Source organism: Strongylocentrotus purpuratus, unplaced genomic scaffold (genome assembly GCF_000002235.5).
Source record: "Strongylocentrotus purpuratus isolate Spur 01 unplaced genomic scaffold, Spur_5.0 spur5_scaffold_18, whole genome shotgun sequence".
Classification (NCBI taxonomy): Eukaryota; Metazoa; Echinodermata; class Echinoidea; order Camarodonta; family Strongylocentrotidae; genus Strongylocentrotus; species Strongylocentrotus purpuratus.
The window spans coordinates 31,839,060-31,862,936 of NW_022145603.1; the positions used below are offsets into that span (position 1 = coordinate 31,839,060).

Genomic DNA, 23,877 nt, shown 5'->3' on the forward strand with positions numbered 1-23,877 from the left:
GCTGATATTATAGGAAGTGAAACTTCGAGAAAATACAAATATTTTAGGTGTAGTCACTCTCGAAGTCGTCACAGCGGATAAGACGTCACAGTTCGTAGGGAGAAAAAAATTGTCGGCCGACCGACAATATACATCTCACCGACTTCAAACTTCTGCATTGATAGTACACGAGGATCGAGTAAGAATACCGACACAGCTGACCCGACACAGCAACATATTTACCCGTGTCTTTCTTGCTCCCTCGACGAGACGACTCCACCCAACAACCCTCTTCTCTCTTTTACTCCCACTCCTCCTCTCTCAGACTCTTACATTCCCTCTTTCTCCTCTCTTTCATCCCCCGTTTCTTTTGTTTCCCTTTCACTCTTTTTTCTTCTTTTTTCCTTTTCTTTCTTTTCTTTTCTTTCTTTTCCTTTCTTTCCTCTCCTCCCTCTTTTTCCTTTTTCTCTTTCTTTCTTTTCTTTTCTTTCCTTTCTTTTCTTATTTTCCTTTCTTTTCCTTTCTTTCTTTTCTTTTCCTTTTTTTTTTTTTTCTTTTCTTTCTCTTTCCCTCTTTTTTTTCCTTTTTTTTTTCCCTCTCTTTTTTTTCCCTCTTTTTTTTTCCCTCTCTTTTTTCCCCTCCCCTTTTCTCTTTTTCCCGACGGCAGCGCAATTTTACCGACAATATCCTGACAGGTGGGGGGGGGGGGGGGTGTCGCACCCCCACACCCCCCCCCCCCCCTTTGGCGACGCCCCTGGGTGTATGCCCCTGTCATTCTGGAAATGGGTATTGCTTATTTAACATGCATATCGCCACACAATGGAAAAATGTCATGTTCGCTGTTTCACTGTTTTACCCACATCTGGCACAAAACGGATCTCGACATACTATTTTTAAATGTTGCTTGTGAAACGTGTATACGTTAATGTAATCGCAGTATCAATTAAAAAAATCTTACTTTTACCTAAGGAAAAGCAAGAAGCTATTTCTATACAGCTCTATCTTTGCTCACAATAACAGTTTCTTTTCGGGTTCCGTTTTTTGGGGACGCACTATATATATATATATATATATATACATAAATGTTGTCACATCAGATCAAACCTTCATTTCCGTGAAATGATGAAAATAATTATGTACGCTTTAGGATAACTGTTACAGAAACTGTCTCACTGCTCTCGTAACTACATGTAAACTCTCAGTCTTTTACAATGTATTCTCTCTCATTGTGAACATGGCTCTAGTCTCCCTCGTAAATCAACGACACAAGACCATCGGTGATTAGAACTGCTGACAGAAGAGATGGGTCGATGGATTTCAGTTCCATTCATCAATTTTTATTTTTCAGCTCATTCTTTGAAGTTGATGTTACAGCAAATCATGCTCTTTTGTCCTTGCGGGTCAACAACAGCATTTTTTTTTTTATTTTTTAATTTTTTTAATTATTAAAAAAAAAAAATCTCATAAAGAAGGCTAAGTCGGGGTAAAATATTTCCCGAAAAATCGGACAAAAAAGTACCTCCTACCCCCCCCCCCCCGCTTATTTACCGGTGGTTGAGTCGCAACTAATATTTTCTCACGGATTGGGCCCCCCTCTTCCCGCCGGCTGGATCCGCCACTGGGTGGACCCTCTATGTAATCAGGGAATATACACGGATTACTATAAACGTGATATAAATAAGAATAGTATGGATCCAAAATGAACCCAACCATTGTTGATAATGTTAAACTGTATGTGATTGTATTGATCAATGTGTACAAATAAAGAATATTTGACATATACCTACAACTTGTGCATAACCGACTAAATATATAACTATGTTGTGATTGCATCAATATTTAATACGATGGCAACTGCTTACGAAATATTAACCCAAGGCAATTACAATAGCCTCGTGCGTCACCTATTGACATGTACGAGCATGACAATGACGTATTAAGTAAGCTGAACATGATTTCCATGGGACATACAATAGGGTATTGAAATTCCCTTTGACTTGAATGTTCTAAAATAGTTGCGGTCGTGTTATTTATAGCATTGAATCTAGGTGTCCTTGTTGTGACTCACACTGTACATATGTCATTAGTTATATATATATAGACAAATTACATAATGACATTTTCATATGGAATAAACACAACTCCGGTTTATCATAACATTAATCTGTACACAAATATAGGCCTACGTGTAAAGAAATTATATACAATGTAATATCTGAAGTAAAAGCGTAAAAAAGGGGATAATCTTTAAAACTGAAATAATAACATTTAGAACCAAATGATAATGTCACTGAAACTATAGTAACATAATTATCTCCTTTCTATACCATTTTAGAATAGTCAACATTGACATAGTATAATTCAGTCGCAAGATAAGACATTTACAATACTATGTTAATAAGGCACTGTATTGATCATTTGCTTTCACAGTCAATATATTCTGATTTCCAAATATGTCTACATGTAAATGTTGTTAGGTAGGCAAATATTGACATATTGACGATCCTCACTAGGCGTGTTTATAGATGTAGATAATCAAAATAAAAGCAGACTTAGAACACTCTTTTTAAACTTAGGTATACATTCTGATTAAATGTTATCACACCCTCTCAAATCATTATGGTCTATGTACAATTCGGTCATAAGAAAATTACTTTTAAAATATTTTGTGAACGATTACACATTTATGAAAATAATTATGTACAGGTAAGTAAAGTATGAAAAAGTGTATATATTCAGAAATTGCATATAGCTAACATTTGTTAAGATACATGTATATAGCAATGGAAATCAATAATGGATGTGAGATAATGTATGAGTACTAGACGAAAAAAGATCGCAACTTATTTTGAACAATCAACTTCTTTGTTTATTTAAACAAAAATCTACGTTCAATAATGTAATGCAGAATAATTATGTATCACATTAACAAATATGTATTCATATAATAACTAATGACTTTAAAACACATAAAGAAAACACACATATGTGAAACTTTAATTTTTGCAATTACCAGTATCTGTGAACGCAGGAGACCGCCAACTTGAGACAATTTCAATAGCCTCGTCTATAACCTCTAGAAACAGGAAAGGGTTAATGAAATCAGTATTGTTCACAAGTACTCGATATCTGTCTTGATGACACCCTGTGCATTCCTGTACTTAACCTGGTCACCTTCCGACACTCCACCCTTATGGCTGTGTATGTACATGGATAGGCTGCCTGTTTGGCGGATAGGTAACCTTAGCCCGATGCAATAGTAAGATACCCACACACTAGCGCACTCAAAACTATTATCTTTTTTTCCCATTACATTCAGAGTCATAACTTTGAATATGTTTATGCAGGCTAAAATGCTTTAATTCGTTTACACGTGTAATTTCTATCTTTCAACTTTCCTACTTATTCACTTTCAGTTAACCAATTTGTTCCTATTCAAAAAAGGGTTAGGGGTTGTGAGTGGGTTTGAAAGGGTTAGGGTTGTGACTGAGTTTGAAAGGGCTGGGGTTGTGGGTGGGTTTGAAAGGGTTAGGGTTGTGACTGGGTTTGAAAGGGTTAGGGTTGTGACTGGGTTTGAAAGGGTTAGGGTTGTGACTGGGCTTGAAAGGGCTGGGGTTGTGGGTGGGTTTGAAAGGGTTAGGGTTGTGAGTGGGTTTGAAAGGGTTAGGGGTTGTGGGTGGGTTTGAAAGGGCTAGGGTTGTGAGTGGGTTTGAAAGGGTTAGGGTTGTGACTGGGTTTGAAAGGGTTAGGGTTGTGACTGAGTTTGAAAGGGCTGGGGTTGTGGGTGGGTTTGAAAGGGTTAGGGTTGTGACTGGGTTTGAAAGGGTTAGGGTTGTGACTGAGTTTGAAAGGGCTAGGGTTGTGAGTGGGTTTGAAAGGGTTAGGGTTGTGACTGGGTTTGAAAGGGTTAGGGTTGTGACTGAGTTTGAAAGGGCTGGGGTTGTGGGTGGGTTTGAAAGGGTTAGGGTTGTGAGGGGGTTTGAAAGGTTTAGGGTTGTGACTGGGTTTGAAAGGGTTAGGGTTGTGACTGGGTTTGAAAGGGCTAGGGTTGTGACTGGGTTTGAAAGGGTTAGGGGTTGTGAGGGGGTTTGAAAGGTTTAGGGTTGTGACTGGGTTTTGAAAGGGTTAGGGTTGTGACTGAGTTTGAAAGGGCTGGGGTTGTGGGTGGGTTTGAAAGGGTTAGGGTTGTGAGTGGGTTTGAAAGGGTTAGGGGTTGTGGGTGGGTTTGAAAGGGCTAGGGTTGTGACTGGGTTTGAAAGGGTTAGGGGTTGTGAGTGGGTTTGAAAGGGTTAGGGTTGTGAGTTGGTTTTGAAAGGGTTAGGGTTGTGACTGGGTTTGAAAGGGTTAGGGGTTGTGAGTGGGTTTGAAAGGGCTAGGGTTGTGAGGGGGTTTGAAAGGGTTAGGGTTGTGACTGGGTTTGAAAGGGTTAGGAGTTGTGACTGGGTTTGAAAGGGTTAGGGGTTGTGAGTGGGTTTGAAAGGGCTAGGGTTGTGAGGGGGTTTGAAAGGTTTAAGGGTTGTGAGGGGGTTTGAAAGGTTTAGGGTTGTGACTGGGTTTGAAAGGGTTAGGGTTGTGACTGGGTTTGAAAGGGCTAGGGTTGTGACTGGGTTTGAAAGGGTTAGGAGTTGTGAGTGGGTTTGAAAGGGTTAGGGTTGTGAGTGGGTTTGAAAGGGTTAGGGGTTGTGAGTGGGTTTGAAAGGGTTAGGGTTGTGCGTGGGTTTGAAAGGGTTAGGGTTGTGACTGGGTTTGAAAGGGTAAGGGTTGTGAGTGGGTTTGAAAGGGTTAGGGTTGTGACTGGGTTTGAAAGGGTTAGGAGTTGTGAGTGGGTTTGAAAGGGCTAGGGTTGTGAGTGGATTTGAAAGGGCTAGGGTTGTGAGTGGGTTTGAAAGGGTTAGGGTTGTGAGTGGGTTTGAAAGGGCTAGGGTTGTGACTGGGTTTGAAAGGGTTAGGGGTTGTGAGTGGGTTTGAAAGGGCTAGGGTTGTGAGGGGGTTTGAAAGGTTTAGGGTTGTGAGTGGGTTTGAAAGGGCTAGGGTTGTGACCGGGTTTGAAAGGGTTAGGAGTTGTGAGTGGGTTTGAAAGGGCTAGGGTTGTGAGTGGATTTGAAAGGGCTAGGGTTGTGAGTGGGTTTGAAAGGGTTAGGGTTGTGAGTGGGTTTGAAAGTGTTAGAGTTGTGAGTGGGTTTGAAAGGGCTAGGGATGTGAGTGGGTCTGAAAGAATTAGAGTCATGTTAAGGTATCATATAAAGTTAGAAATTATGTTAGTGTAGGATATTGACCACGGGTCAATTGGAGCATGAGTCATAGGAACACGTAAAGGGCCATCCCTCGTTATAATTTCATTTGTATGAAAGCAAAAAAATAAAAAACAGAATGACGAAAGATTGACATAAATCTCACTTAAAATAGTTATGAATGTTGAAATCTGAGATCAGTATAGCTTTTCGTATCTCAAAATGACAATTTTCTTAGTGGATTGTGACCTAGTCGCGGACAACTCTCCCGTTTGTCGTGTATACAAATATCATTAGTTTCTATTTTTGTCTGAAGGAGGCACTACTCAAGATTTGTTATGGATAATATATTATCTTCAGTCCACTAAAAACGAAAAGACGATCTCGTGTCATACATTTTCACAGAATATATATAATTATTTTGTGTTGGATCAAATGAAGAAGTTCTCTGGCACAGAGATATTACTCATTTAGCCACTTTAAAATGTATGATTTGTTTTTTTTATGTCCGGTTATGTTCAACATTTTACCAGTCTGCTTTTCTGATTTTACTGCTTTCTCTTTAAGTTGTTTGCTTGGGAGGTTGGATTTTCATTTAAGAAAAAATACAATAAGTAAGCCCTCTGGCGTTTATAATTTGTTTAATGACGACAAAAATGTCTTTTTGAAATGAAAATGATAAATCTTGTAACCCTCATCGTGAAATCAAACACGGTTCTTCTGTGTAAAGTGTCTAAATTTGGGAACGCGCCACTTAACTATTACCTATGTAAGCAATTCAGACACGACTGGCTATTGAAGAAAGGAAAAAAAAGTGAAATACATGTAATTCCAATCTTCTGGCTTTTAGTCTGGACTTAGACCCATGATAGCTTAAAGGGAACGAGTTTAAAGCAAGTAAAGATAAATAAATCTCTTCATTGTCATTCATGATCACTAGATAGACGTCAGTGGCGGATCCATAGGCCGGGTGGGGACACATGCTCTTAGCCACTCCCTTTCCCCTCCAAACAGGGACAGACAAATATAAAATAATAAGCATAACTTAGAGATGATGACCCTTTTCCCCCTTATCAAATCTGTCTTGCTTGTAAGAGAACTTGCAGACTTTGCTCCCACTGCCAGATAATCCTGAGTCCAGCACATCTCCGAAATTGAATAAAGATCTATGTATGGATGTTGCAAGTAAATGACCAAACTGTTGCAAATTAAAAATGTAATATCTTTGATACATTTGTTTCTTTAGTATTACATCTTTTTGTGAAAAAACAAAGGGAGGTAAAAATTATGTCCAGAATAATTGTTTTTAGGAATGATCAGGACTTTATTTATTATACTATGATAACCTTAGTACACAGATTCTTTACTACACAAGATAATACATTGAAATTTAACGCATATTTTATACCTGATTTCAAATATTCTGAAATCAATCACTTATTGATAATCTTAAATTTTGGAGGCTGATCGCACATAATTCACACACCAACTGTAGATTGATATTTAGAAAGATGAAGAAACTTGTTTAAATCAATACCTTCATAATGTCTATACTTGAAGAAAAACATAGAAACGGTCTTAAAACACTTTAAAAACTATTACAAGAAATTCTGAGTAACTGCTCTCACCCCTCTCAATTTAGAACAATCTGTATACAATTCTGTTTTAAAAAATACAATGTTTTTTATGATTGATAATTGACGATCATTTGTTTTACACTGTATAAACCTTTGATATTCAAGTAGGTATAGCATGACTCATCGGACAGGTCGGATATGCACAGAAAGAAAGTAGTACCATGAAATTATGAAGGGCATGTATAAACTTATCACCTATCTGTAAAGAAATTGATAATTGGAAGGGGAAGAAAAAGGATTACAAGCACAATTTAAACGATTGAATGAGACATTAAACAAAATGAAACCATGTTTTACAGGCGAAATACGCGTTATAACTTTGATAAAAACTGACTTATTTTCTTTCTCCGCCATTCTAGAACAGTCTAATTTTAACATTACAATTCTGTGAGAGGAGAGGAAATTTACAATAATTTACAAAAAAGGCACTGTGTTTAAAGAAACTAGCATTTATTTTCAACGTTTCCAGGTAGGCCCGTCTTTGGAATAAGCTAAACTACACAAATTACTAACGTGATATGAATAGGAATAGTATTGATACAAAATGAACCCAACCATTGTAGCTAATAAATTGAGAAATACGAAGATAATTCATATATAATGTAGATACTTGAAAAACAACAACAAAGAAACAGGTTTAATAATAACAATTAGTACGTGTTCTTTTACCTAGAGTAGCCACATTATTCAGAATGGAAATGTGTTTTAATGTCCTGCCAAAAGACGTTAGTGCTGGCTGGGATTCGGACACTGAACCCTTGGATTAAGAGTCAAGTGAATGAACCAATATACCACCACCCATCCACGCTTTAATAAAACAATCTTTTACAAAAATGAAAAAAAAATCACTTTGAATAAATTTTCTCACGATATCTCAATTGAGATCAATATATAATACAGTCAAGACATGAGATTTACAATACATTTTGTATAACGAGACATTCATAGAAAGTATAAACTACATTATATTTAACTTTTTCAAATTGTATTTACGTTTACTTGTTGGGTATAAATATGCAAATGTAGTTTGAAGTACTCGCTCAATTTTTACGTCTCATTTACACAGCATCCATCCTGATTGTTTAAAAAAAAACGAACTATTATTCGTCAACCGTCACATGGCTTTTTGTTTTTAAATTCTTACCATAATCACTAATTACCTATGTTAGCCCGCATGGCTTGAATACAATACTTACTTATATAACATCAATTGAGGAAGTATAACAATTAATAAGGAGGGCTTCTCGAAATTTTCCCACTGACCCTTGATGGACCATTAGCTTGTTAGTGTAATAATATGATATGGCCTTAAACAATATTCTTGGCCCATTTGACGAAATCCTTAACAAGCTCTACAATATACTTCTTACTAATTCTTTGTAAATAACACTTCATTTAAGGACATAGTCATTCGTTTTCTTATCATACTAATCTTTGATTTCCAAAGACAAAAAGAGTAAGTAAAAATGGAAATCCATATTCATGCCCCAATATCATTGAAGAACGAGCAAAGTTGGTGGAATATATTATAAGGTTACCGTTGTTAATAATGTCTTGTTTTATAGATAGGCTACTCATCGAAATGCGATCATGGATGACAGAGCACTGGCCATTTATAAAAGCCTGTCAAAATCAACTTTGCCAAAGTTTGTGATGAATAATGTTCAACAGTTACGTTGATATTTGTTATATGCCTTCATTCAATTGGAATGGAATGAAGACCATTCAAATAAATCTTGGGTTGAGCATCCATTTCATTAAAAAACATGGGCAGAGCATACATATTGATCGGAGGACTTTATCCTCCACCTACGCCACTCGCCATCCCTTCCCATCTGACCCGCATCCTTTCTCCATGGCAATGCAGAATCCGCATCAGCAAACTGCGTCATACGTGTATGAAGGACCACAACTGCAACCTCCTACAATGAGCTATGCGCATGCTGTTTCTTCCCCTCGCTACACAGGATGTTTTTACTGTGGAGAAACAAATCACAAGCACCTACACTGCCGTTTTGGAGAAAAGATTAGGTGCTACCTCTGCAATGAAACTGGACACAAACGTAAATTCTGCAAAAATACATATACCTGCTAAAAAGCAGGCCAGGAAGACTGTGCCGATAATGATGCACTAAAGAAACTCTCAACTCGTACTTATCTCTCTCCCGAGTTACCGATATCACATGAATCTCATATGAGAAACGTTGCTAGTTTAAATTCTGCTCTTCCTTTATATAGTACTTGTAATCGAGAAGCTGACATAAATAACACCGATGAAGCAAGTGATTTTTCTGCTGATGAACATGATAGCGTCAGTGTGACCGAAAATTACACACCATTAAATAACCATGAAGTTGATGAGAAGGTTAGCCAGCATATATGTCATACTCCCAAACTGACAATCTCTGACTCTAACAGTTATCAAGATAAACCTTTTTGCAACTCTAATGATTTTGAACTGAATCATAATCTTTTTATCTCCGAAAATCATGATGAAGAAGACACTTTTTGTTGTCCTTATAACAATGATGAGGATGAAGTTTCTTCTATTCCCAACGAGAGCAATGTAATCATCACTTCTCATATTAGTAATGATGAGATTAGTACCACTAACCAGGGTGATTCGAGAAAGATTGGTTATTTTTGTGGTAAAACTCATAGTAGAATAAAGAGAAATTGTGGATTGCGATTTGCTCATCTAAATATACGATCACTTTGCTTTAATTTTGATGATTTACAGGTGATTATATCTGAAAATAATTTTGATGTTATTGCATTTAATGAAACTCGTTTATGTGAATTTATATCAGATGATAATATACGCATTGATGACTATGCCGTGTACAGAAAGGACCGTAATAGACAAGGTGGGGGAGTACTTCTATATATCAATGATAACCGACTAAACCATAAAATCAGGTCTGATCTCATGACCGAGGATATTGAAATGGTATCAGTCGAAATAAGTCTTCCTAAATGTTCACCCATAATATTAATTGCCTGGTATAGACCGCCGGGATCTGTTATTAATTTGTTTGACAAGTTCGAATCTATATTAACGAAATTGGACAATGAGAACAAAGATATTATTGTTCTAGGAGATTTGAACTGTGACCTGCTTGCATGCCCAGCAAGTTGCTATACGATGCGATTAACTGAGATTTGTGATACATTTTCATTGGTTCAAGTAATTAATAAACCAACTAGGATTGTACAGAATTCAAAGTCACTTATTGACTTAATCTATGTTTCAAATTTTTCAAAGGTAGCCGAAAGCGGAGTTATCCATACCGGAATAAGTGATCATTCCTTGGTATATATCATATGGGGGAAAATCAAAGCGAAAAAACACAACATGTATATAGCACCTATAGAAGCTACAAACAATTCGATAATGATTCATTTTGTGCTGAATTCAGGAATGAAAACTGGAATATCGTTCTTAATGCATGTGATCCTAATGAATCTTTAAATGAGTTTAACCGTTTGGTATTGAGGATCTGTGATAAACACGCACCTGTCCGAAAAAGAAGAGTAAAACTTGATAGACCTCCATGGATCAATGCAGACATATTGAACATGATGCGTGAAAGAGACGCAATGAAACAGAAAGCTATTGACAGAACTCTGAAAGAAAACGAAGAGAAAGAAAGTGCTGAAAATGAAAACAATGTTAGAGAAGGCAAGGAAAAGGAACATCATGTTAATGAAATAAAAGCTACTGAAGAATGGTTGAATTATAAAAAGATGAAAAACTATGTATCTTCAAAAATTAAGCAAAGTAAAAAAGAAACTTTTCATTATCAGATTGAAAACTCGTGTCATGACGTGAAAGGAACATGGGCAGCGTTGAATAAATTATTACTACGTAAAAGGTCAGGTAATAGCATAACATGTATAAAAAATGAGGAAGGAGATATACTCGACTCAAAAACTATTGCTCAAAAACTAAATGAGTACTTTGTCAGCGTTGGACCATCTCTTGCCAAAAACATTCCTTCTGCAAATAATTGTGTTAACGAGACTTTAGTAACACCGGCACACCATTCTTTTCAGTTTAGACAAGTGGATTCAAACGCCGTTTTAAAGGTACTAAATAGCCTATCGTTGAAAAGGCAATGGGGTGTGACATGATTCCAGTTAAGCTGATTAGAATGGTCACCCCGTATATTGTGCAGCCTCTGACGTCTATAATTAACTCGTCTTTGCATACAGGAATTGTACCTAATGTGTGGAAAAAAGCCCGAATTGTTGCGATTCACAAAGGAGGGTCTAAGGAACTGTGTAACTATAGACCTATTTCGATTTTACCCATAGTATCAAAAGTTTTAGAGAGAATGGTCTTCAATCAAATCTATGACTACTTAAATGCCAATACATTGTTGAGCATTTACCAGTCAGGATTTCGACCCAATCACTCTACAGCTACTGCTCTACTAAATGTAACAGATGACTGGTTAACAAGCATAGATGAAGGTCAAATTGTATGTGCGGTAATGCTATATCTAAAAAAGGCTTTTGATACCGTTGACTATGTGTTACTATTGAGAAAATTATGTATGTACGGGTTGGATGAACCATCACAGCTATGGTTTTCGAACTATTTACATGGTCGAGTACAATCTACATCTGTCAACGGTATAATGTCAGATTTTTTGCCAGTTGAATGTGGAATTCCCCAAGGATCCATTTTAGGACCCCTGCTCTTCATATTACATGTTAATGATTTGCCGCGTGGCCTCACCCACTGTAAAGTAAGCATGTATGCTGATGATACGGTAATATATTGTTCGGCAAATGATACCATAGAATTGAGTGAGAAGATTAATGAAGACCTAGAATACGTTAAAAAGTGGTTGATACGAAACAAACTAAATTTGAATATAAAGAAAACTGAATACATTGTATTCGGTACGAAGCAACGTCTGGATAAAGTTAAAGATAATGATTTAAACATTACTATCAACAATACTGTGTTAACTCAAGTTAGTAAGTGTAGACACCTTGGGCTAATTTTAAATTATGGCAAGAACATATTAATACTATTCATAAAAAAAGCAAGTAACGGATTATATGTGCTGAAATCTATAAGAAATATAGTAAATGAATATGAAATGAAATTGGTTTATAATTCACTAGTATTGTTTCACTTAAATTATTGTGATGTAGTATGGGGTGGATGTGGAAGTACACAGAAAAACAAATTACAAAAAATCCAGAATAGAGCAGCTCGAATAATCAATAGGTCCTCTTGGTATTCCTCATCAGATGAAAATTTAACAAGACTAAATTGGAATACACTTGACAATAATAGAACAAAGAATGTAGCAATTATGATGTATAAGATTGTCTCAAAACAAGCTCCTGAGTATTTAGTAGAAAGGTTTATATTTGCTGACCATACATACAATACACGTTCAAGTCTGTATAATGTGAAAACAATAAGACCAAAGACCGAGACTATGAAAAGATCTTTTAAATATAGAGGGGCCTTAACATGGAATAACTTGCCACATGAAGTACAAGGTGCTAAATCGTTAAATATTTTTAAGGCAAAGCTGACGTAATACGAAATAAGTGTGTGGGGAGGGGCTAACTTATTAGTTTAAGAGAGCTTTGTTGTTGTTTGTTGTTAAGGTTTTATAGTTGTATACAATGTTTATCTCATAATTTCAACCTATTTATCATTGTTATTTATGTTATATTACTCCTACGCAATATGTTTTAAATGTCTATTCGTGTGCAATATGATCTTTGCAATACGTTATCAGTTTTTGTCTCTTTAAAAACAAAAACAATTATATATGTAGTATTTAACTGATCCATATTCATAATGCTCTTAAGTATTTATTATTATTCCATACTTCATTTTACTTCTACTTAATATGGAATACGCATTTGTCTTAATTTCACAATTATCACACATTCTACATTATGTGTGTTTTCTTTTGTTTATTGTTTTAAAGTTTGATTATTTAATATTTAACATGAATACATAGTATGTTTTTAACTTATTTATATTCTTGTTAACCTTCTTTTTGTTTTTAATTTATATATATATATAAATATGCAAACAGATTATGATGATCATATATGTAACTTATTTAATTGTTTATCTTTTGGGTCTACCAATATAGTTTTAATTAAGTAAAGTGTTTTTAGCTTATTTCCTATTATTGTCGTGTTATGGTTGTGAATCTGTCAGTGTTATATTACTTTTGTTTATATGTCATGATTATGTTGTTTTTTATCGACACGGCCCTGATTGAAACCAGTCTGCGAACTGTTTCGGGCTTTTACCGTGTATAAATAAAATAAACTCAAACTCATGGAACGCTGAAGTACTTCCCTTCCATGTATGTTGGAGGGAACTATTTGGAGCTCGATAAATTGAGCTTTGATCTATACGTGTGCGCGTGTCACTGACAACTATCTCTCCAATACGCTATGCACAGATCATATTGATTGTGCTTTAACGGTTGGAAGAAAAAAATGTTTTTACTCTCAGCTTAAAACTTTCTAAAGCTAGCCTTTACTGCAAAAAACTATATATTCAAAGTTTTATTAACATTTCTTCTCTACTTTTAGATATCTTGCCATTTATAATCTCGTGTTTTTTTAGACTATTTTGTATTGGATAAATAATGCGTATTACAGATTTCGTACCTTCCGAGTTAACAATGTCATCCGAAAAGACGTTCAAACTCATTGATGCCATCGCGGCGGACGCCTCTGAAACACTTGCAGACCCTACGTACACAGAAAGATACATTACAAGGTACTGAAATCCCCGAAAACATGGCATTTGATTGGCTGAGAACAAAATTGTCATAGAAAGTTAGCATTTGTTATTGATAACAAGTTTTATGAAACAGGACGCATACTTTATTGATAGATTTTTGGCATGACCTACCAATCCCCCATCCCCATATACACTATCAGAATAAAAAAAGAACAAAGAAAGTTAATCCGAATATAATTAGAGAATACTGTTAAACTATATAGGAACCTAAAGATCCTTCTTGGTTAAAAATAAAATAAAAAAAATCCAAGACTAATCAGTCATTTAGACATGACCCTAACGGTAATACACAAAACTGGTAAATAATCGGCAATTATAAACAATTGAATTTATGGACTACTGATGATTAGGCTTAAAGTAAAGGATAAAAACAACTTAAAACTAAAGTATCATGACAGCTCTGACCCTATACAAAACATCGCCTTTTGACATGGTATAACCGCCTTTGCTCACTATTAAATTGCAAATCATACCTTCAGGTGATGCTGTTTTCCTCTGTGCTTGTTCTCTCTTGAGATACCGAACTACATCAAGATGACCTTTGCGTGATGCAACAATAAGTGGTGTGTCACCATCATTATCGCACCTTTCAACCTGTGCTCCTTGACTAACGAGGTATCGAACCATATCAAGATGACCATAGCCTGATGCAACATGAAGTGGTGTCAAACCTTTATTATTGCCCCTCTCAACCTGTGCTCCTTGACCAACGAGGTACTGACCTACATCAAGATGACCATTGCGTGATGCGCTAAAAAGTGGTGTCACACCATTACCAAGACCCTTCTCTACCTTTGCTCCTTGACCAACGAGGTACCGAACTACATCAAGATGACCCTCCCGTGATGCATAAAGAAGTGGTGTCCCACCCGTATTAGTGCCCCTGTTTACCTGTGCTCCTTGACTAACGAGGTACTCCACTACGTCAACGTGACCTTTACTTGATGCAGCAAGAAGTGGTGTCTGATCAAAATTATCAATCCTCTCTACCTGTGCTCCTTGATTAACAAGATACTGAATTACATTGAGATGTCCCTTCTGTGATGCAAGCTGAAGAGGTGTATCATTATCATTATCACACATTTCAAGCTGTGCTCCTTGACTAACGAGATACTCAACTACATCAAGATGACCCATCTGTGATGCAACATGAAGTGGTGTATTACTACCATTACCACACGTATCAAGCTGTGCTCCTTTACTAAGGAGGTACCGAACTACATTAAGACGACCACTGTGTGATGCACAATCAAGTGGTGTCAAACCCTTATCAATGCACCTGTTTACCTGTGCTCCTTGACTAACGAGGTACTCAACTACATCCAGATGACCCTCCTGTGATGCAAGGTGAAGTGGTGCCCCTTTCGTATTTGTGCCCCAGTTTACATTTGCTCCTTGACCAACGAAATACTGAACTACGTCAAGATATCCATTTAACGCTGCCCCGAGTAGTGCTTTATCGTCATCAGAAGGCTCATCTGCTGCTGTTTCAGCCATGTTTTGCTATGTCCGTGGGTCCAATTGTGAAGTAAATCTAATGGATATTCCTTCGTTCTAGACCTAATATTTCCTGTTTGTCAAAGTCACCTTTGCATTCTGTGAATCGTTCTTGGAATAGACTAACTACGTCAGTGAGGTTTATTGAGAGGTATATATCTTTCTCTGTTACCCTGCCGGTTTAACATTTTCGTAGCCTACTAATTCGTATGCATTATTACGGCAAATGATTGATTTAAATTTAATGAACTTATACTTGAGACCATAATCCAAATTGTGTAATTAAAGAATCCGTCTAGGACAGTCCTGGCCCTGTCTGTTCAAGTTTGAAATATCCACTTCATTCGTCTGCTCTCCTTCACGTAAAACAACGTTCTCCGGTTTATCCAAATATAACATCAACGATCTGTTGCTTCAAAATGAATGTAGATTGTCAATGCAGATCGCAAATCAGTGCATAAAATTGTTCCACGATAAAACGCTAGGATTTTTTCTTGAAATTTAGCTCTCTACTTTTTATCCGAAGAATTTACCCTGTGTTTGAGGGTATATTACACAAGGGTAAGAGCTCGATGATTCATTCATGTGTGCTTAAAGTTTTGCGATCAAATTAACTGACGGAACAGGCATTGAGAAAATGGCGGATCCTTTTGAGAGAAACAGGCGTTGTTTTGTAGAACATCATCTTGACAGTACACCATCATGACCTCATCTAGGCTTCGATGGAATGGAATGTAAAACTATACATGAATAGAGAAAATACGCATGGTTGACCATTTAGTACACAGGGAACAAAGTTGTTTTTTGTCGTTACATGTTGACTAATCCACAGGGCAAGGGACTTGTCCGTGCTTGTCGTAAGACAATTTTGGGAAATATCAAGACGTTTCAGATAGTGACGGCCTACGTGCATGACGTGTCTGGGTATGATAAACATCAACGGGGTGTCAGTGCCACTATTTACATATTTCATATTATGGCCCACTTGCAACCAATCAACGTTAGATTTAGCTGTTTGCAATAATTATTACCTAATATCACTTAACAATTTATTTGGCCAAAGTTTATTTTTATGGTTAAATATTGATAATGACAACATCACAGGAAATATTTTTTATTATGACACTTTGAGTTGTCTTTAGTAAGTCATACAGCGGTAGACAGATCATCTAAAGCTACAGATGAGGTTTTTTTTGAACGCGTTAAGACCTCCACCAATCATCAAGCTAACAGGTTTTTTTTTCACCCTTAACAGGTGTTTTTATTTCAACAAAATAATCAAACTCACATACATTTTTGTTTAACATAACCACTAACATACTTTACACATACATTTCTACCAATTCAGGTAAATTATACATTTTTCGTTTTCCCTTTTTTTGACAGAGCTGTGTTAACGTCCAAACGTATCTCATCTTCTTTTTGAAGAAAAAAATACCACAATTTTTTCCCCTTCATCTTTTCCCTTTCCGTTTCTCAAAATTATCATTTTATATAAGCTCCAAAAGGCAATTTTAACAATACCATCAATATTTGTTTTCCGAATTGTTTTTTAACAAAAGACCAACATTAAAATCAATATCTACATTATAGACATATGCCTTACATGTACATTCATTCTTTACATTCATCAAATTTCTTTGGAAGATCTTTTTCCAGTATAAATGATAATGAATTAAGTTTGTCCAGTATGATGAACTTTCATCTCGAATATGATAAAATAACCTACTTGACACAAATTGTTTTTCTTTTTACGAATTGGTATAGTTGGAGTTTCTAAAAAAATATCAGTCCAAACTTTTGGTATTGCATTTCTCAATTTAGAAAAACCAAAAAAGTGCTGTCGCTTTCGCGCTTTTTTATTTTTAATGGTTGTTATCAATTTTGTCATGGAAATAAAGTTTCCTTTGATGCAATATCTTACTTAGGTTCCACTCTTTATAGAAGAGTGGCTGTTTTTCATGCTTAATATATTTATTATAACATAAAAATCTGAGCATCCAAATAAATATATTCCTATACAGTAGGCGTGTGGGTGCACCATGTGAGAGAGGGAGGATTGAGGAGTCCTGAAAAGGACTCTCGGTATAAATCTTTCTTGAGGGTCACCTGGCCACATAGCAGACGTGACTGAGACCACTTCCTTGCCCACATCAACCAGCATCACCCGAGCATCAAATTCACCACGGAGACTGAGCAAAACAACAGCATCCCCTTCCTAGACGTCCTCGTTACCAAATCGCCATCCGGGAAGGTCGCTCACCGAGTCTACAGGAAACCCACATACACCGATAGATGTCTTCACTACAGATCCTTCCACCATCCATCCGTACTACAATCAGTCCCAAACGCCCTCATCCGCCGAGCATCTAGACCAGAAAATCCAGCATGTCACCACAGCCCTAACTACCATCATCAAATACCTAAGACAAAAGATCAAATCCAAGACTCCCGGCAGCAAGCCCGCAGCCAACACCGTCCCTGAAAAGAACCAACCCGCAGCTACACCACCAAAACAAACTGTTGTTCTTCCCTATATCGGTCAAGCCTCTCACAAGATTCAGCGTTTCCTTCAAGCAGCAGACATACAAGTTCGACACAGTTCCTCCAACAAACTCCATTCGATACTCTACTCCCACAAACACAAGCATCCAAACCACAAAAAAGCTGGAGTCTACAAAATACCATGCGAATGTGGAAAAGTCTAAATTGGTGAAACGGGGCGAAATCTGGAAACAAGACTCAAGGAGCACAGAACCAACTTGATCAGACTCAGCGAATGGGATAAGTCCGCCATCGTCAAACACGCCCGGCAACAACAGCCATCTCATCTCCATAATGAAGCACTGGCATACACGCCGAATCCGAGAAGCCATCAAAATTCACCGCCACAACACCGTGCTCCAAGACTCAGGATTATTCATCAACGACATCTGGAAACCCCTCATCAACCTGGTCACTCTTCCTTCACCACCACCTTCACCACCGTCTTCAGCACCCCTGCAGACGCCCGTCTGTCTGTCCGTCTGGGCTGGAGTCTCTGGGTTGCTAGCCTCTTGTCGATGGCTCTCGCGTTGTTGGAGTCCGTAAATTCTGGCGCGAGCTCGCCAGAATTTATGGACTCCAACAACACGAGGGCCATCAACAAGAGGCTACCGGGGTGCGGACTTGGGGGAGTTTCGAATCCATGAGGGAGAAGAATTGTAAATACTCACCTGTAACTGTCATATAAATTTCCTCACCGCTATTCTGTAGCGGTTCCTTCCCTCTCCCATTTTGGCGATACCACCTATTGCTTGCAAAACCTTTCTACTTCGGAAAACCGAGTACTGGCAAATAATTGGAAAACAGCGAATAACGCTCCGTGAATGGAATGTGTTCAACGTTTAATGCGATTTAGTTTGCACTAGAAGAAATGGGAAAATCCTTCGAAGTCAACCTAGTGTCGACATAGACTTTTTAAAATAATGTTGTCGCTAATTATTGTTTAAATCCTCGTAGGATAAGTCATGTAAATAGCTATCCGAATGACAAAACAAAATGAAGTGAATGTATATAATATTACAATATTAATTATAATTAAATTTATAGGGCGCTTAATATGAGCGTTTCTAACTGCACAGGTGTTATCGTCTTACTCAGTTTAATTAAAATTGTTCAATAGCTTAAGAGCAACAGAACGAAATAAAAAATTACTAATACAATACAAATTAGTTGAATGGAATTAACTACTAGTGTGCGGCTCCAGTAAACTATAATTGATTAAAAAAAGTGGGTTTTGAGAAGGGTTTTGAATGATTCAATGGATGAAGAATTTTGAATATGGGGTGGGAGTTTGTTCCAGAGGGTGGGGGCAATCGATAAAATATATGTATTTATCAACAATTCACAGAGTGGCGGCCTACTTGTCTGGCATTACTCGTCGAATCGACTTCAGTGATGCATTGCAAAATTGATGTGATTCTTTTAGTCTTCTGAATAATTTTTGAATAAATTGAGAAACACTCTTATTTTCATGGGCGTCAATCATAGGGGGGGGGGGGGTAGGGTTACGTGTCCTCCCAAGTTTTCAATATTAATTTGTCCCCCCATGTTTTGGACCTCCTTTATCACGAAGCTCAAGTATTGCACTGTGTAAGACCAAACCTTGTGCCCACGGACGTTTTTAACTTAGTTTATGGCAACAAACGATGGTAACGTACATTTTTCCTTTACAAAAAAAGTCCCCACTCCCTGACCCCCCCCCCCCCAAGCTACATTTTGTGGTTTTTTTTTCGTTGATCAAGGGGGGGGGGGGGTGGTTAGTGAGTAAAATAATAGTGCTCCTCACCCTCCTACCCCCACTGAGCGAAATATCAACTGGCGCGATTTTCAAATTTCCGTGGGGGCAAAAAAAAAGAGGAAAAAATTGGGCTCACTACCCCCCCCCCCCCCACTGAGCGAAATATCGGTCCACGCAATTTTAAAATTTTCGGCCCACCCCCTTTTGCCACTACCTATTTGTCCCCCCTACACTTTAAAAAGAAATAACGCCCTTGTTTGCCTTCCCATATTATATATATTGTGCTACACATTGTTTAATGATATGATCTCTTCATTTATCAGAAGAAATGTTGAAATACAGAAACACTATTGCTTTCTCATATCGTATTTTGCCACAAGTTTGATGATGTGATCTCTTTAATCTCTTAATCTGATGGGTTTTTTCCAGAAGAAATTAATAAATAGTTATACTTTCTCATAATATACTATGCTACTTAATAATGCAAACTTGATGATGTGATTCTCTCAGTCCTCTGAAGAAATTCAGAAACAGTCTTACCTTTTCATATTGTATTGTGCTATAAGTATTTTTGATGATGTGATATCTTTATTTTTTGGAGTAAGTGTTAAAGCGGTTACACTTTTTCATATTGTGCTACTTAATAATGCAGGTTGGCGAAACAATCTCTTCATCTTTGTTAGGAGAAATGGAGAAACCTTACCTTACCTTCTCATAATTTTTTTATAACGCTACTAAATATTGTCAAGTTTTTATGATATGGTTCAGTGTGACCCCTTAATTCAACATGCATATCATAAATATTTGTATGCCTCAGCAGATTTGCTTCCATCCACTTTAAAACTCGTGCTAACACTGAACAAACTAATGTTCCATTAAAGATAGATAGCATCACCATTCAACAAAAGAAAAGTACCATATTCCGAGGCATTTATATTGATCAGTGCCTGTCCTGGCATGAACAAGTACGTGATCTTTCTCGAGTTTTGTCTTGTTATGTCGGTGTTACGTACAAGTTAAAGACTTTTGTTGCACTTAGTATTTTGTTCATTAATTACAATTATTACATTCATTCACGTACTTCTTACTCTAACATTGTATGGGCCATTAATAAAGTAAATACTGATGGTACATTAAGATTGCAAAAGAGAGCCATGAGACTTTGTCGGGCTCTGGGTATTTTTCAGTTTGAAAACTTTGAAAATTACTGAAATTCTATTTTATGAAAATTGCAGTGTTCATGTACCGACTTAATACAAAAAGAACTGCCTTTATCATTTTGTAACGATTTTACTCTAAATAGAGACATTCATAACTACCCAACCAGACATTCCTCTGATTTCCATTTGTTTACACCAAGGAGTGCTTTAGCCCACAGATTAATTAGATTAGATATGTAGGTCCTGACATTTGGAACGTATTGCCACCTGATATACGAACTTGTAAAAACCTTTTGTTATTTAAAAAGAAACTGAAGTATGTTTGTTAACTTTTGAGGTACACTAAAATAGTGCTATTTTTTTCAACGAAAGGTAATAATGTGTATTCCCTTTCTTTTCCTTGCTATCTAAATACGTTATGGGGCAAACGCAACCCTCTAAAAAAATGAAAAGGAAGCTCTTATTATTACCAATCATGTGAAATAATATGTTTTGACTAATACGTAATCATACAAATTTTGCAGAGAAACCGCTTACTAATTGATATATTTGGTACTTTAATGTATCTATTTGGACCTGATAGATATAACGCACGTGTCGCGTATATGCATCTTTTTGTGTACAGTACATGTACTTGTAACTTTACCAAGACTTGGCCAAATTTCTAATCATTTTGATGATTCCAGAACTTTGCAGTACACACCAATACTTATATGCCAGATGATCAACCTTTTCTGATCGATTCCACAACGTTTCCTTCACAATACAATCGCATATGGGTGTCGATCCCGGGGGATGGGGGGATATATATATATATATATATATCCCCCTGTTACACCCACAAATGTAATAATGCCCACAAATGTAATAACGCCTACAAATGTAATAACACTTTACCCACAAATGTAACAACACCCACAAATGTAATAACACTTTACCCACAAATGTAATAATTTCACCCACAAATGTAATAACCACTTTACCCACAAATGTAATAATTTTGAATCACCCACAAATGTAATAATGACTTTACCCACAAATGTAATAAATTTGAAGTGATATTTTGAATCACCCACAAAATATGTAATAATGACTTTACCCACAAATGTAATAAATTTGAAGGGATATTTTGTCGAATTTGTTCAAAACAAAAACCCTGTAATAAAGCATGGGTATAACTACCACCTAGCTAACTACCCCCGGACATCTACCCCCCGACATCTTACCCATTCCAACTACCCCTCCCCCTGGACAACTAACTCCCCTCCAACTACCCCCCGGACATCTACCCCCAAGCAAATTAAGGTAGTTGGGGGTAGTTTTCAGGGTGGGGGTAGTTGGCTGGGGGTAGTTGGAAGGGGATAGTTGGATTGGGGGGGGGGGGGGAGGTAGATTTCCGGGGGTATTTGACGGGGGGTTGATGTCTGGGGGTAGTTGCAGGAGCGTAGCCACGGGGGGGGGGGGGGGTCACGTGCCCCCCTAAAATTTCCAGGATCGGTTGAAATTTTGTAGACCCCTTTTTTTGACCTCGATCGATTTAATTTATGTTCCCCTTCCCCCCCCCCCAAATATCAAACTCTGGCTACATGCCTGGGTAGTTGCCCGGGGATAGATGTCCAGGGGTACTTGACTTGGGGTAGATGTCCGGGGGGTATTGTCCGGGGTAGATGTCCAGGGGTAGTTAGCTGGGGGGGGGGGGGGGTTGTCATTCTAGGGGGTAGTTAGCTGGGGGTAGTTGGCAGGGGGGTAGGTGTCCTAGATTCTCGATTAGAGATTAAATCTGACATTTCTTTCGGGGGAGTCCCCTCTCTCGTGGTTGTACCTCCATGGTAATGAGCAGTGTCAGAACACTAAAGTTACAACAAATCACAGCAATAAACAAAACTGTGACGGAGACGTTCTTAATATTGAGCACTTAAATCAGGCAGATATATCAATTACTTCATTGTAGTACAATATCCAGAAAGACCAGAAGATATTGTAGAAATCAAAAGCATACAACAATAAAAGCAAGTGGCAAGGACTGCTTCTTCTGTTACGAAAGTGTGTACTGACCAAAATCAGGTAGGTTCATGTTATTTATATACAGTGATCTATGGGAGTTGAGTGTTTCAGAAGTAGGGAAAACTGTAATATAAATGTGTTTTGTTTGTATTTGCCTTTGAATAAATTTCGTTCTCATGAATTCACACCGTGTACCGCGTACCAATTGGTAGTCTTCAGTATAAGTAATTGATACGTTCATCACATGAAGAAAGGTAATTCATTCACGCACTCATGAAAATATTACATCGCAATCCAACGTTCCAATGTCACTAATAGCGTACATATATATATATATATATATATATAAATATGTGTTTCATATCGTGAACATATTTCATAATCACATGCATAAAACAATCAGCGACAATATTTAAATACATTTAAGGTCACTTATTCAATTACTTTTTTTTCTACGAACATTGAATTCCAGGATATTTGTGGGCGTTAGAATATTTACATGATTAAGTAATCGTCGACGGTCAACGAACCATCGAATCGGTCCCTCCTCTGTGTGTTATATATATGGACCATTTTGACTGATTCGTCAGTTCGTGTGACCGCCGACCAATCATTTATTTGTGACGTGTTTTATCCACATATGTAATAATGTAATTTATTCCTAAATGAAAAAAAAAAGGAATAAGATGGTGGGTCTTAGTTTCGAAGATTTGTTTAAATTTCTATTTCCTCTGAAATAACCGGGTCTAGAGGAAAGACTGCGCTCTATACCCATGTTATTCCACAGGAATGAGATGGTGAGGTCTTAGTTTGAAGATGTTCTTTTCTTAATAACCGAGTCTGAAGTAAAGACTACTTTCTAATCCGATGCTTTATTACCGGGTCTTAATTTGGAAGATGGAGGGGTCTTAGTTCAAAAGATTTTTTTGTTGTTTTGTTTTGTTTGTGTTTTTTTTTTTTTTTTTTTAACTTTTGAAAAACCGGGTCTGGAGGAAAGACTACGCTCAATACTTATGTTCTTCCACAGGAATAAGATGATGGGGTCTTAGTTTTGAAGATTTTTAAAAAGTTTTGAAATAACCGGGTCTGGAAGAAAAACTACGCTCTAGACCTATGTTTTATTACCGGGTCTTAATTTGGAAAATGGTGGGGTCTTAGTTTTGAAGATTTTTTTAATTTTTTGAAATAACCGGGTCTGGAGCAAAGACTGCGCTCCATAGCCATGTTATTCCACAGGAATGAGATGGTGAGGTCTTAGTTTGAAGATTTTTTTTCTTCTTAATAA

General features: G+C 37.1%; 3 protein-coding genes across 3 annotated transcripts in view; all 3 read right to left on the minus strand.

Annotated features, from left to right (window-relative positions):
* Window positions 1–3,425: 3,425 nt before the first annotated feature.
* On the minus strand, window positions 3,426–8,739 carry LOC115925276 (mucin-2-like). The gene is made up of 2 exons (XM_030988936.1): window positions 8,661–8,739; window positions 3,426–4,033 (listed from the first exon to the last, which is right to left on the minus strand). The coding sequence occupies exons 1-2, from the start codon at window positions 8,737–8,739 to the stop codon at window positions 3,426–3,428; spliced, it is 687 nt and encodes a 228-aa protein (XP_030844796.1).
* Window positions 8,740–13,891: 5,152 nt separating this feature from the next.
* LOC115925572 (ankyrin repeat domain-containing protein 29-like) lies at window positions 13,892–16,512 on the minus strand. The gene has a single exon (XM_030989710.1). The coding sequence runs from the start codon at window positions 15,144–15,146 to the stop codon at window positions 14,031–14,033; it is 1,116 nt and encodes a 371-aa protein (XP_030845570.1). The 5' UTR covers window positions 15,147–16,512; the 3' UTR covers window positions 13,892–14,030.
* Window positions 16,513–18,028: 1,516 nt separating this feature from the next.
* Window positions 18,029–23,877, minus strand: part of LOC105445492 (ankyrin repeat and protein kinase domain-containing protein 1-like) — a 31,810-nt gene continuing 25,961 nt past the window's right edge. The window contains exon 6 of the mRNA XM_030988937.1: window positions 18,029–18,298. Within this exon, the coding sequence (XP_030844797.1) occupies window positions 18,029–18,298 (270 nt within the window). The remainder of the gene's footprint in view (window positions 18,299–23,877) is intronic.

What these genes read in the sequence shown, in the direction of transcription:
- LOC115925276 (XM_030988936.1), bottom strand. Translation starts at nt 8,739, where the DNA reads ATGACGCAGTTTGCTGATGCGGATTCTGCATTGCCATGGAGAAAGGAT. An exon ending in GGGAAGGGATGGCGAGTGGC is followed by an intron (nt 4,034 to 8,660) that starts GTAGGTGGAGGA and finishes TTTCAAACCCAG; the next exon opens with TCACAACCCTAGCCCTTTCA.
- LOC115925572 (XM_030989710.1), bottom strand. Translation starts at nt 15,146, where the DNA reads ATGGCTGAAACAGCAGCAGATGAGCCTTCTGATGACGATAAAGCACTA.